The sequence below is a fragment of the Phoenix dactylifera genome, chromosome 12, assembly GCF_009389715.1.
Source record: "Phoenix dactylifera cultivar Barhee BC4 chromosome 12, palm_55x_up_171113_PBpolish2nd_filt_p, whole genome shotgun sequence".
NCBI lineage: Eukaryota > Viridiplantae > Streptophyta > Magnoliopsida > Arecales > Arecaceae > Phoenix > Phoenix dactylifera.
Window position 1 is genome coordinate 4,547,200 of NC_052403.1, and position 13,382 is coordinate 4,560,581.

General features: G+C 40.1%; 2 protein-coding genes across 6 annotated transcripts; one reads left to right on the plus strand and one right to left on the minus strand.

The window, feature by feature from the left end:
- Positions 1 to 1,483: 1,483 nt before the first annotated feature.
- Positions 1,484 to 8,549, plus strand: LOC103705968 (probable inactive receptor kinase At5g58300). 5 transcript variants are annotated; one of them, XM_017842504.3, is made up of 5 exons: positions 1,484 to 1,865; positions 2,053 to 2,171; positions 2,274 to 2,362; positions 3,563 to 4,905; positions 7,614 to 8,549. In XM_017842504.3, the coding sequence occupies exons 4-5, from the start codon at positions 3,624 to 3,626 to the stop codon at positions 8,240 to 8,242; spliced, it is 1,911 nt and encodes a 636-aa protein (XP_017697993.2). In that variant the 5' UTR covers positions 1,484 to 1,865; positions 2,053 to 2,171; positions 2,274 to 2,362; positions 3,563 to 3,623; the 3' UTR covers positions 8,243 to 8,549. The 5 variants fall into 5 exon arrangements, with proteins under 5 accessions (XP_017697993.2, XP_038988305.1, XP_008788112.2 ...); XM_039132377.1 differs by having other exon boundaries at positions 1,484 to 1,831; XM_008789890.4 differs by having other exon boundaries at positions 1,484 to 2,171.
- A 1,114-nt stretch (positions 8,550 to 9,663) lies between these two features.
- Positions 9,664 to 11,668, minus strand: LOC103705969 (NDR1/HIN1-like protein 6). The gene is made up of 2 exons (XM_008789891.4): positions 10,796 to 11,668; positions 9,664 to 9,988 (listed from the first exon to the last, which is right to left on the minus strand). Exons 1-2 carry the CDS (start codon positions 11,632 to 11,634, stop codon positions 9,973 to 9,975), a joined length of 855 nt encoding a protein of 284 aa, XP_008788113.2. The 5' UTR covers positions 11,635 to 11,668; the 3' UTR covers positions 9,664 to 9,972.
- Between the last annotated feature and the right edge of the window lie 1,714 nt (positions 11,669 to 13,382).

The window sequence follows — 13,382 nt, forward strand, 5'->3', positions numbered from 1 at the left end:
TCATTTGTTTTAAGGTTTAATTTAATTAAACATAGTAGGTTGGATATACATTAGGGCCAAAATCGGACCAGATATAGATCGATACTAATATATTTATATTCATATTTATTTTGTTTGACAAATATAGATACGGATATAGATGTTAGTCAGATATGAAAAATAATGTTCATATTTGTTTTAAACGGATACGAATACAAATCGAATACCGAAAATTTGTATATAAATATAAATATAAATCAGATAATTAAATTTATGACTATAATCATCAAAAGTATTACTAAGTAGATGATAAATCAAATTAATAGCATGTTAATATGATAACTTATTTTTCTTAAAAAGTTCATGGGTGCCATATGAAATTAAATAAGATTATAAATGAAATCAGATATTCAGATACAAATCGAATAGTTATCTATCTATATTTATATCCATTTTTTTAACTAGTCGGATACTCTAATATCTATCCATATCCGATCCACTTTCACCTTAGATTAAAACTTTAGTTGCTATTACCAATGTAAAAACATAGAATCGGCTAGATCCAAACAAATCTGTCCAAATAGGTGACATCAGTAGTTAATTTATCCTTTTTTATGCTCAAACTCCCACTGTGTACAGAAAACTCATGCTTTCACTCCGACCGACAGAGTACCAGCAACATTGGAATATTACAGCAGTGGCAAGTTGCTACTCCTTTCTAAGCAATGATGAAGCTGCCGAATTCTTCATTACTCTTCCTTTATATTTATGTCTTATCTATTTTTACCGTATTTTTTCTCGTCAAAGAAAAAGTATATCCATGTCAGTACGTAAGGGCGTATGTATTCCCTTTGTCGCAATCAAGCTGCATGGATGACTGCACAAGACCGAACATGGAATAAGAAACTGGAATAAAAATAGTTGCTCTTTTTTCTTTTTTTTCAAAAGTTCAATCTGGAATAACTCTAAAGTCAAGGATAAAAGAGAGCCTTTATAGAAATAAACATATTCTAGTACTCATTTAAAATAGTTATTCTAGGGATAAACCGGTTTGATCAGAATAACATTACTTTATCTTCTTTCTTTTTTTCTTTGGTGGGGAGCAGCTTCACTTTCTTTTTAATAGGAACAAAACTTATTCCAAACTTTATTCCACCTTTATTTTAGAAAGAGTGCAGGGCGGGGCCCAGCGTCAGTGACTGGGTGACCCGTCGGTGCCAAAAGAGTTGGGTCCATGAACTATTCCTCTTATTATCTTTTTTTCATGCACCACGTGCACCCTGAACGGTTGTGATTGGCTTGTGCACCGCCACGTGGTGCACCTGGTGTAGGATATAATTGCTCCCCAACTGCGGTAGCCACGTGTAACTACTGGACATCGGTGGTGTGATATTCACCGCTCCACCCTGCCACATCCGTTACGACTAAATGAGGGTATATTGGTAATTTTAGCAACTATCAAGGGCCTTTCTATTCCCAGCTTCTTCAAGTCACTTCACTCGCCTGCCTCCCCCCGAGCGCCTCTCCCTCTCTCTCCCTCTCTCTCTCCCCCTCTCCCTCTCCCTCTCACGCGCACACATGGCGGGCTCGGTGGCTTAAAGGATCCATCTTGGGAGCTGGTGGAAGGGGTGGGAGCTTTGGAGGGGGGTTCCTTGGAGGAACTGTTCGAGTTCCTGGGAGAAATCTCTTCGTGTTTCGCCTAATTCCTGTTTACGGCTCCAATGGCGGATCAAAAGCCTAAGAGATCGCTTTTTTAGATGAATTCCATGAGTTTTACGTAGGCTTTGTTTGTTTGGGGACATGGAGGTCTGGTTTCCAGTTGGAATGGAGGATTCGGAGTTTTTAAGGCCAGGTTCGTGGAAGATTGTCGGCAAATACCTCTAGGAGTATGGGTTTCTTGCTCCGATCTGGCGCTTATTTCTGATTTTGGGGCAAAAGTTTGAGACATTTCCGTTTTTCTTGATTTTTTTTTCTTTCTGGTGAGAGGTTGCATCTTTAAGCTTTGGGAGCCAAAGCCGCTTCCAATGGGAGAATTAGTTCGCGAGTTCTTACTAATTTCAATTGTTTGTTAAGCTCCTGCATGCTGTGGCTTAGAACGGTGGCTTCTTGGGTTTCGGCTTCTACTGTTTTGCTCGCATTCCTCTTCGAGTTCTTGAGAGCCATTTCAGGTGGAAACCATGGATGGTACCCAGGTACTGTCCAATCTAATGTTTAATATCCATGAATGCCTACTTTGTTATAATGTAGCTTCTCTTCCTTAAATTTTATGTTGAAATATTGCAATTTTTTTTCAGAATTCTGAAGATTTTCACTGCTCTATTGATAAATCCTTGAAAAATTGGTGAATGGAGCTGACGGGATCGGTTTCTGCTCTTTGAATCAGGTGAGATTAAGATTTGGGACATTGGATTTTTGAAATTTTTTTAAGTTCTTAAAAAGTTCTCTCTGTGTATGTGCGGTAGTTTCTATGTGTCACGGTCTTTATAATGGGTGAGTCTAACATGCGCCAGGCTGGCCCATGTTACCTCACCCATTTCTTTGCTGAAGTCCGTCACCTGCTCCAAAGCTCCTAGCTTTTCTCCTCCTTTTTTTTTAAAGCAATAAAGATGATTCCGCCTCTGCTTTCGCTCTTTGATGGTCTTTTGGGGCGCTGATTGTTTTTAGGTAAGCAATGCATTATTTGCTGCTGTATTTCTGAATGGTAGTAGCTGGGTTGGAGTACTGTGGGCAGAATTTTTTTAAATTTGTGCAAAGTATTTTTTTGGAGCCTTGCTTTTGGCCTTTGCTTTTCTACCTTTTGGATGCGGATGCTGATGAATATCCTTGAAACCATTCTCAAGCTCTCTGGATTTGTTTACAGAAATAAATGGGTTTTCTTCCCTCTTCGCTCATTGAGAAAGACTGGAGTTTTCTTTATGAGAGACTTATGTTCTTTTGCTCTGATAATGACCCAACTGCCCCTTTGTGAGTTAGGGTAACAAGAAATCTAAAGCATAGGTGTGAAAAGAAACAGACAAGAAGAACCTCGTTCTGTTCAATGAGAGAGAGTTGAGCTATCTGGCAGTTGAGATGGTCCCCTACCTAGCAATTATCCCAGTGCTTCATCTTGTCTTGTTATTCTCCGCCAAGCAATTGGATCCTTTCCAGGTCTTCATGAACCCCATTTTTTTAAGCTTCTAAAGTTTGAATTTTTGAGAAGACTACAACTGTTGATGAACACATAGAAATCATCCATTTTCTCCTCCTCCTCCTCCTCCTCCTCCTTGTTTCTCTCTCTTTCTCTCTCTCTCTCTAAATGAAAGATGGTTACTACTCTAGGACTTTGATTTGTTCTTTTGTTATAATGATAGATTTTCTTTTAACAGGATAACATTTAGGAAGGCCTTTCACTTTGTTTTGCTTTGGCAAATTTATCTCATTGTTTACTTCCCGTTCTTCTTTAATATTGGGTAAAGAAAGCCATTACTGAAAATTAATGTCAATATTGCCAAGGTGCACAATATGCCGTTATTTTTCTATGATTCTAATGTCCATATTATCTGCTCAGACTTTTCTTATCTTTTTTATTTTTTCATTGCAACAGGATTGGAAGAACCACGGATTTGAATAATTGTGTTCTTTTGCACCCTTCTGCAAGATTAGCCATGGATCACCTCTCTCTCTTTGCACTAATTCCTTTTCTTTTTCTCCTGCTATGCCTTCCCTCTTTAACAATTGCTGACTTGAATTCTGATAAGCAAGCTCTTCTTGCCTTTCTGGCTGCAATCCCTCATGGCCGCAAACTAAATTGGAGTTCTAAGACCCCAGTCTGCTCTTCTTGGGTTGGAGTCACATGTACGCCTAATCAAACTCGTGTGCTTAACCTCCGACTACCAGGGGTTGGGCTCCTAGGGCCGATTCCAGCTAATACACTTGGAAAGCTTGATGCCCTTGAAGTCTTGAGCCTCCGATTCAATCGCCTTATGCTATATCTTCCTCCAGATGTTGCATCGCTTCCTTCTCTGCACTCTCTCTTCCTTCAGCACAACAATTTATCTGGAATTATACCTACTTCACTGACTTCCAACCTGACATTGCTTGACCTCTCCTATAATTATTTTATGGGGGAAATTCCATTGACAATTCAAAATCTTACTCAACTTACTGCATTGTATCTTGAGAATAACTCTCTCTCTGGCCCCATCCCTGACCTTCAACTTCCCAAGCTAAGACATTTGAATCTGAGCTACAACAACCTTAGTGGTGAGATACCAATTTCTCTCCGCAAATTCCCAGTTGAATCGTTCCTAGGAAACCGTTTACTATGTGGTCCCCCTCTACCACAATGCCGAGGACTTGCTCCTTCACCTTCACCAATCTCACCCCCACCAGCATTCCCCCCAAAGCCCAAAAAAAGCTTTTGGAAAAAATTAAGTACAGGTATCATAGTTGCAATTGCTGCTGGTGGAGGAACCCTGCTGTTTCTACTGGCAATTGTACTTATAGTATTCTTTTTGAAGAGGAGAGATAGGGAAGGCAGTGCAGCGTCAAAGGGCAAGGGTCCTGCTGGAGGAAGGAGTGAAAAACCTAAAGAGGAATACAGCAGTGGGGTTCAAGAAGCTGAGAGGAACAAGTTGGTTTTCTTTGAGGGTTGTTCATATAATTTTGACCTAGAAGATCTACTGAGAGCTTCTGCTGAAGTTCTTGGGAAGGGGAGCTACGGGACTACCTATAAAGCTGTTCTTGAAGATGGTACAACAGTAGTGGTGAAAAGGTTGAAAGAGGTGGTGGTTGGGAAGAGAGAGTTTGAGCAGCAGATGGAAATAATAGGAAGAGTAGGACAGCACCCAAATGTGGTGCCACTTCGTGCTTATTACTATTCCAAGGATGAGAAGCTTCTTGTTTATGACTATGTCCCTTCTGGCAGCTTCTCTACCCTCTTGCATGGTATGCCTATTTAAATTCCCCATCTCTATAGTCACTTATATTTTGTCTAGTAGTTGTGAACTGCTTTACCAAGGAAAATGCAATCAATACTGTGGCCTGTTGGTTAATATGTGCAATCTAAAAAGCCTGAATGCTTGTTGCTCAGAGCATTGGACAAACCAAGATGGTCAACATAGGTCAAACACTCGAACTATATAAAATTTTTAGATCTGAGCTATGTTTAATAATCTAGTTAACATTATTGGCAACACTAATGATCTCAGAATGCCAAATATGAACATCATAATGACAATTTATTTTATCAGATTGAATAGTCATCTGCAGATGATAGTAATATTACTCAATATTCTATGTTGGTTCTCTAGTTTGACTCAGTTCAAATAAAACTATTTATATTCGTCATAGTCCCACAATTAACTAACCGTCTTATCTGTTTTGCCAAGACATGATTTGCTGACAATAGATGTAACTTAACCAAAGCTGTAAAAGTCAATGTAGTCTTGGATGATATTGAGTTATTCATATGATAAAGTTCCATCTTCACAGGTCACATTGAAAATCTTGGTTTCTAAAGTTCAACCCACTGAAAACCTAAATTTATGTTATTTTGGTTTCTTGTATAACCACCTAAACCTTCATTGGTTTATAAAATCCCACTTTTTCCCACATGTGCTAGAAAACTTGATCACTAGAGAACTTTGCTAATTATAATTGCGCATTGGGCAATGCTGATAAAAAAGATGATATCGAGATCAAGTTACATATTGCACACCAGACATCACAGTAAACGTCTCTGATGACCTTATCAGGTTGATGAAATCATTGATGTTACAATTGGTAGGGCCTTGATTTGAGTTATACGTCTCTGCACCTAACTGCAATATTAGTGCACCCATAACAAGCGTATTGATTGCATCCCTTGATAGCATTTTTGTTTTTATCCATGGTTGGACTTGTGAACTCTCTAACTCATTTTGAAGTGAACCACCTTTTTTTTCCATTATATTTGTGTGATGAAATTTCTTTGTAGGAAAAGCAGACAAAGTCCAGTGCCAGATAAAGGCATTGGCGCAATGATTGCAAAAAGATGCATACTAGGATGTTGTATCAGTTTTTCTGAATAAGGTTATAACAAACAATTTTTTAAGTTAAAAGAATAAACGTAAATTAAACTTGAAGCTTGATGAAGTACTTACAGAAGTCTGGTTGACAAAATTTGTTGAAGACAGATCCTTGGTCAAATTTCTTGGAGTGCGCTATTTAAGCCTTGTTGTGGCAGCTCTGGTACTAGTAGATATATTTGCTGCAAAGTCATGTCTGTTTTGTGTTGAATGAGGTCAGCCTAGCTCTTGTGCTTCAGGTTTTGCATACTTTTTGTAAGAGGAATGAGAACTAGCTGGTTTATCCCACTGATAGGTGTTGCATGCCTACTCTTGTGGTTGGAGATAAAGCTTGCTGTATTTGTGCACTTTGAGGACATTTTATGCAGTAGACCATGACACTCCTTTTAAAGGAATTTACCAGGATTAATATAAGCCAAGACCCAGATCAGGATTGGAGATTTATCTTACAGTTTTTTGACAACGATGTTGTAGTTTTGTTTTGTGGACTTAAAATATAATCATAGTATCCCATAGCACTTTTCAAATTATACTTTAAAAACCATAAAGTGGACGATCAACTTGGTATATCGCCATGGAGTCCTCGTTACCCAGTTGAGGATACTTTCACATGAACCCCCTAAGTTTGCAACTTGCAATTGCTCATGCTCTTTAGCTTCCTACTCAGAAGAGCAGATATAGACAATGTTTCGTTCCAGTTGTTCTGGCTCCTTTGTTTAGTTCTGTCTCAGAACCATGTTTTATTTGGTTCAATTATTTGCGCTGTTCATGAGGAGACAATAATGTACGCAAAAAGTAGGTGTATCAATCTACACTGCAATTTTCATCATTGTCTCTACGGATCCCAAACATCATCTTACACCAGGCTAGCCATAGCATGATTCAATATGAAGCAAGATCAATTCATCACACTTCAACATTAGTTTCTATGAATTACACCTGTGTGATCCTTAAAGATGTATTACATGTGTGAGTATCCAATCCTTATATATATGAATGAGTTGATGTAATTTAGCGAGCTATGTCAGTTGGATGTGTTTTGTCTTAGATCACAATTTTAACAGCGAATTCTACTTTGCAACTGAAATAAAACTTCATGAATATGATCTGAAAGAGTCAAACGTTTTGTGCATAAAAAGTAAGCTAGATTTTAGAAAGATATTTACCCAGTTCCCTTCACATGCCTATATTTTTCTTCATGATCAAATTAATGGGACTTGTTGCTATATTAATGACAGATAGATATCTAGCGCCGTTTTTGAGAATCAGAAACCTTATGTTACAAGAAATCAATATTGCATACTTTTCTCCATGAAATATGACCATATTTGTCCTGAATTACTTCAAAGCCTACAGTATAATTAAATTGTTTGAATATGAGATTATTTTTAAATTCTTCCCTGTTGTTTTTGATTTCTCAATTTAATTAATTGTTCTGTAGTATCATAACTTAACCATAAATAAGATAGACATTTACCTTGTTATTTGCAAAGAAAGTTGAAGATTAAAGATATATCTTATATCCTATGATGAAAAGAAATGATCCAATTTGCATCATAGTGATCTCCCTTCAAACATAAATTACAGGAAACAAGGGTGCTGGAAGAACTCCATTGGACTGGGACTCGCGAGTAAAGATCTCACTGGGAGCTGCACGTGGCATGGCACATATACACACTGAAGGAGGTGGAAAGTTCGCCCATGGCAACATCAAGGCCTCTAACGTCCTCCTCACCCAGGACCTCGAAGCTTGCGTATCTGACTTCGGCCTTGCCCCACTTATGAACACCCATGCAACTCCCTCCCGAGTTGTGGTGGGCTACCGTGCACCTGAAGTAATTGAGACCCGAAAATACACTCAGAAATCCGATGTCTACAGCTTCGGCGTCTTACTCCTTGAGATGCTTACTGGAAAAGCCCCACTTCAATCTCCAGGACGCGATGATGTTGTGGATCTACCAAGATGGGTCCAGTCTGTCGTCCGAGAAGAGTGGACTGCAGAAGTTTTTGATGTGGAGCTGATGAGGTATCGGAATATTGAGGAAGAGATGGTCCAGATGCTTCAGATTGCGATGGCATGTGTTGCAAGAGCTCCAGATCAACGTCCTAGAATGGAGGAAGTGATTAGGATGATTGACGAGGTTCGGCACTCTGACTCGGAGAACCGGGCATCCTCGGAGGAGAAGCCCAAGGACTTGAATGTTCAAACACCATGACAGGATGTGAAGAAAGCACAGGATTAGTTGTTTAGAAATTAGTTTGTGGAAGTGATTTGATTCAGTTAGTGAGTTCTATTTGTTGTGCGACAGATAGCATGCATGCATGGGGATACTTGCATCGAAGGGCATTCTGATCCTTGCATGTATTTATGTGTCAAGTTTGATGATTGTTGCAGTAACAAGAATTCATTTTTTTGAAAATTTGATTGCTGAATTTTATTTACTCCATTTTTCCTCTTCATGTTGAGGGTTAACTTGGTTTTTTATATTTCAGTTAAATATTGAAGGTGACATTCTTTTCTCAGAATTGAATTGTGTGGTGCTGATTGTTTACCATCAAAAAAGTCCAGCAATTCAAGATTGTGTTTCCATAGGGACATCGTCTTGAGTAATGAGCGATGAAGGTGGTAGGCCAGCTCATGTTTGTAATGAATTAAATTTTTCTCCATGTATCATAAATTGAGATTTCACCATGTCTTTTGATTTTTTGGTTTTTTTAGTTACATCATGAGTCCTGTATTGATCTTTTTTTCTTGGACAACTTCCTGGGTATATTGCCGCCCTGGCGGAATTGGGCGAGTTGATGGTGCAGCTGGTCTGCTCGAAGTGGGAGTCCGATCTGTGCAAAACAAATAATTAAAAGTTGCCAGAGTTAATCCAGCAGATGATCCTTCGATGCTTATGTCAAATGTCAAGGTAAAACTTTGGTAAAACAGTAAAGAAAAAAGATCTGAAAGTACAAGCTATCATATTGGATTAGATAAGATCAGACAATGTGGTTCCGAAAGACTGAGCTATAACTTGCCGTCCTTACCTGTGCCCTTTAATTATGCGGAGCTGTGATTTGCCCGTCTTGAACGTGTTTGGCTCGTGTCATTTTGTCATGTAACGGTAGATTAGAGCGGAAACAATAGTTGGGCATCGAGTTCAGGTCATATCGTTGGGTTTTAACTTTTAACCTGATTTCAATATTCCAGCACTGATGATTTTTTTTTTTTTAATTTTAAAGATAATTTGCAATGCCATTTTGGGAACCTGTTTACTGAATTTCTCTTGCATTACGAATTCAAGGATTGATTTATGACAAATATTTTGACGTGAAATTATCACATCCCAATCTTCTCCGACGAGCTTCCCTGCAAGATTTAAGAGCTGTTTCAAAATTTAATTATTTAGAGGAAATTGAACGCATTACACTACCAGAATGTCTTTCATCTTATGATCAGACCTGATGGATTTTCTAAGATCTTATTCAGCATCAAGGTATCATATGACTCATGTAACCTTCATAGTAGAAGTATAATCAATAAAATTTTTAGACATTTATCAGCATGTTTTACTTGAACGCATTGGCTTTTATGCACAATTTGTGGGTTCCCCCCTTACCAAACAAATCAATTAGTTATGGGCCACTAATGTAGTAGAAGACCAATTAGATTCATCACCAGTTACAAAAAGTTTGTGTTCTTACTATCAAGTAAGAAATCCATGTAACATACAACATACAATTTACAGCACAGACTTGCTGGTTAGAAACCCAAAGGCCTATCCTCATTGTACTCAATGTTAATGATACAATACCTTCTCACAATTAAAAAACAAAGAATGGCTCCATCTTGTAGGAAGCCTACAAATTGAACCCTTGGTTGCCCCTGAGTAATCTGAGTCTGTCCAAGGGGCCATAACATTCTGTTCTTCCCTTTGAGGACCAGAAGAAACAACTCTCGTCAGCTCAGTGATATCCTGCAATGCAAAGTTCTAGAGTGATCAGAAAGAAAGACAAAAGATATCCTTCTAATCATATACTCACTATATAGTAAATTAGATCTCAAATTGCCAAATATGATTCCAATTAAACTAGGGTAAAATGTAAAATAGTTAGCTGCATTTTTTGGCCAAATTAACAATTTGATGCTCTTAATATAGGGGTGATCAAAGGTGTCGATGATAAGCTTCTCTTTTATATCCCTAAAACAATGGAATTGTTATGAGGTCAATTAGTCTCGATCCTCTTGACTTCTCAAGTGAGCATGTCTCCATTTTCTCACCAATTCATCCTCTCTAGGCATGGTATTAGACATCTAGAAGGTCCTTAGGTTGGTGTTATGATGAGACATCCCCATGCAACATCCATGGATTTTGTCAAAGGGAAAATTTTAGAGGAAAGGTTTGATTTTGTCTGGACGGTGCTGTTCTCATCCTATTTAAACCATTCAGAACGGTTGAAAAAACATATAGGAAATCTACGAAGTAAGAAAAAAAAATGGAGTTTCATGAAAAAGGAAAAATATTTTCAGAATTACTTTGAATAAAAGCTCTATAAAATTTTCATTTGTCTATAAGAACAAACAAATAGAAACTACACGATTTAAAAATATAATAACTTTCCCAAACAGTCCTTGTTATGATAATTAAAAAAACATAATGATTAAACGTATATTTTTTAAAGGATTCTTTTTGTTATTTTCATTGACTATCCAAAACGAAAAAAAAGAGAGAAAAGGAAATTAAGAAGACGAGATTGATGAAGAGAGAAGCGAAGAAACTCACCAATCAAAGAAACAGATGCCACATCTGGATCCAGCCCCGTTCTGGTACTCGGACGGCTTGACGTTGGCGCACACCACCTTGACCGGCATCCAGGCGGTGCACCAGCTCCCCACCACCGCCCGCTCCTCCGTCTCCACCACCAGGTCCACCTTCAGCGTCTTGCTCTTGTACCTCCTATACAACGAATTCCCCAACGTGCTGTCCACCGCCATCCCCGCCACCGTGGCTTTCACCGTCACCAAGGTCATGTTATTCTCCTCCTGTCGGAACCCTGGAGACGACCACTTGCCCAGCCTCACATCGTCGCCGGCGAACAGACCCACCTTCATCACCCCGTGCTCCAGCCGCACCGCGTCGTTCCGGTTCCACACCGCGATCACCACGTCAAAGCCGGCGTCGAGCACGGCGTGTCCCGCGTTCTCCGACACGTTGAGCCGGGTGGCATCGAGCTTTTCAACGCGGAACTCGGGGAGTTTCGGGTGGAGCCAGGCGTAGATGAGCGCGGAGGAGAGGGCGACGAGGGTGAGGATGACGAAGAGGGCGACGAGGGACCAGATGCCGCATAGGCAGCAGCAGGAGCGGCGTCGGCGGCGGTCGTCGCCGCCGGCGGAGGGGCTGCCCTTCGGAGCTGGCGTCTTCTTCTTCTTCTTGTCGGCGGGTTTGATGGGCTCAGGGAAGATGGTGATAGGGTGGTGGGGGTTGGGGTGGGGGTTGGTGGGGCGCTCGGAGTGGCCGGGTGGCTTGGGGAGGGGCCCCGGCGGGGGGCCGTCGTCGTCGGTGTAGGCGGAGCCGGGGGGCTTCAGGAGCCGCGGGGAGTGGGCCGCGTCGAACTCCGCCATTAGTGTCCCGCCGGCCAAGGGAGATGGGTGGTGGAGGAGGGGGACTAACGTTCATACTCTTATAATTAGCACGTTGCGCGCGATGGCCGCGGCTATATTTGGAAAGGCGGAGGGCTGGTTTTGGTTCGCAAGCTCCATGGTTCGTTAGTTGCAACAGAAGGAGGTGGAGAGCGAGCGTGGGATCCTCTGCTCCCTTGTTCAAGAAAATTTCTATAATCAGGACATGAACATCGGATGTGCTTTCATGTGCTCCGCCATCAGATCTCCCCCACTCCTGCTTTGAGATAGGTGTGAACGTGATGAAACGGAAAATAGAGTCCTTCCTCCGATCTCGTCCCTCCTCTCCCCCCCTCTCGGGCGGAGAAACAAATGGATCTAATCTCTGGTCCTTCCCCACCCTCCCTCCCCACGCTCAAATCGCCATGCACGGGCGTGACCGCGATGGAGGAGGCGTTCGCCGAATGAGAAAAATGCATTGGTGTTCCACTGGGCGGTGATGGTGCGACTGAGGAGGGCGAGTTCCAATACCGAGATCTGCACGGCATGCATGGTGGGAGGTCTCCGGCGCTCGCCGCCGGGAACTACGAGGGCTACGGAGGCGAGTCACATCGTAGATGTGCAGTTTGACGGAGAAGTCCGGGCCAGTGCTGGTGGTGGCGTGGTCGGTGGTGCTGCCGTACGTGGGTGACGGTGGAGAGTAGGGGAAGAATGACATCAACTCACTATTTAAATATATTTATATTTAAATATAAATATATTTAAATATTTTTTATATTTAAAAATAAATAGTGAGATGAATAGATGATGTATGTATTTGTCAGTTCCATCTCACTATTTAAATATAAGAAAAATAGAATCGATTCTTAATTAGTTGGACTTTTTTTTTTGACTGAAGAAATTATTCATTCCTTCATTTAAATTAAATTTTTTTTGTAATGATTGGTTATCCAACAGGGCATAGCTGGACTTTTTTAAGGGTAAAATCGTGCCTTTATCAGAGATCCAATTCAGCTAGGAGAGGGAGAGAAGAATAATAGAAAGATCAACCTCCACAATTTAAAGTTATGCTAATTTAATGGAGTCCCTGGGCTTCTTTCAATTGAAGCCACCTATCACATGAACCAAGTACTAATTTTATTGAATTGGAATTCAATTGGTTCCATGGATGATGGCTGAAACAATGCAATTGTATCTTAAGGCACATGGTCACTTTAATGGTGCTTTAGACAACCACTATACTATGTTGGTGAACATGATTTCGGTGACAGGCACGTAGTAGCCACTAAGTAATTTATTGACCACCATAATTAGCCAAAAAATATTATTTTAATTGTTTATCGATAGTTACTCATGCCATTTTCATATCATTTTTATATATGCAAGCATTTCTCACCATATAGTTTACCAATTAAGTGTCCTTTAACCACCATTGTATTTTTTTAGAAAAAAAAGATATTTTTCAAGACTATGCAAGTAAGCTAGATAAGATCAAATACAACTCGGATTCATCGATCTATGCTCAAGCCTAATACATGGACACACTAAAATGGTCATGGATTACTCCTAAAACCACAAATTAATAAGGGTTACCAAAATTATCCAAATAGTTTCAATTTGACTTTGCATAAACTTGAATCAAGCTTACTTTAAATATAATCAAACCAAGCTCTTGCTTAAGAGATGCCTAATCCAATAGTCAATCTTAGATTCGGCTAGAGATTTACCATTAGAAAAAGGAACAATCAAGT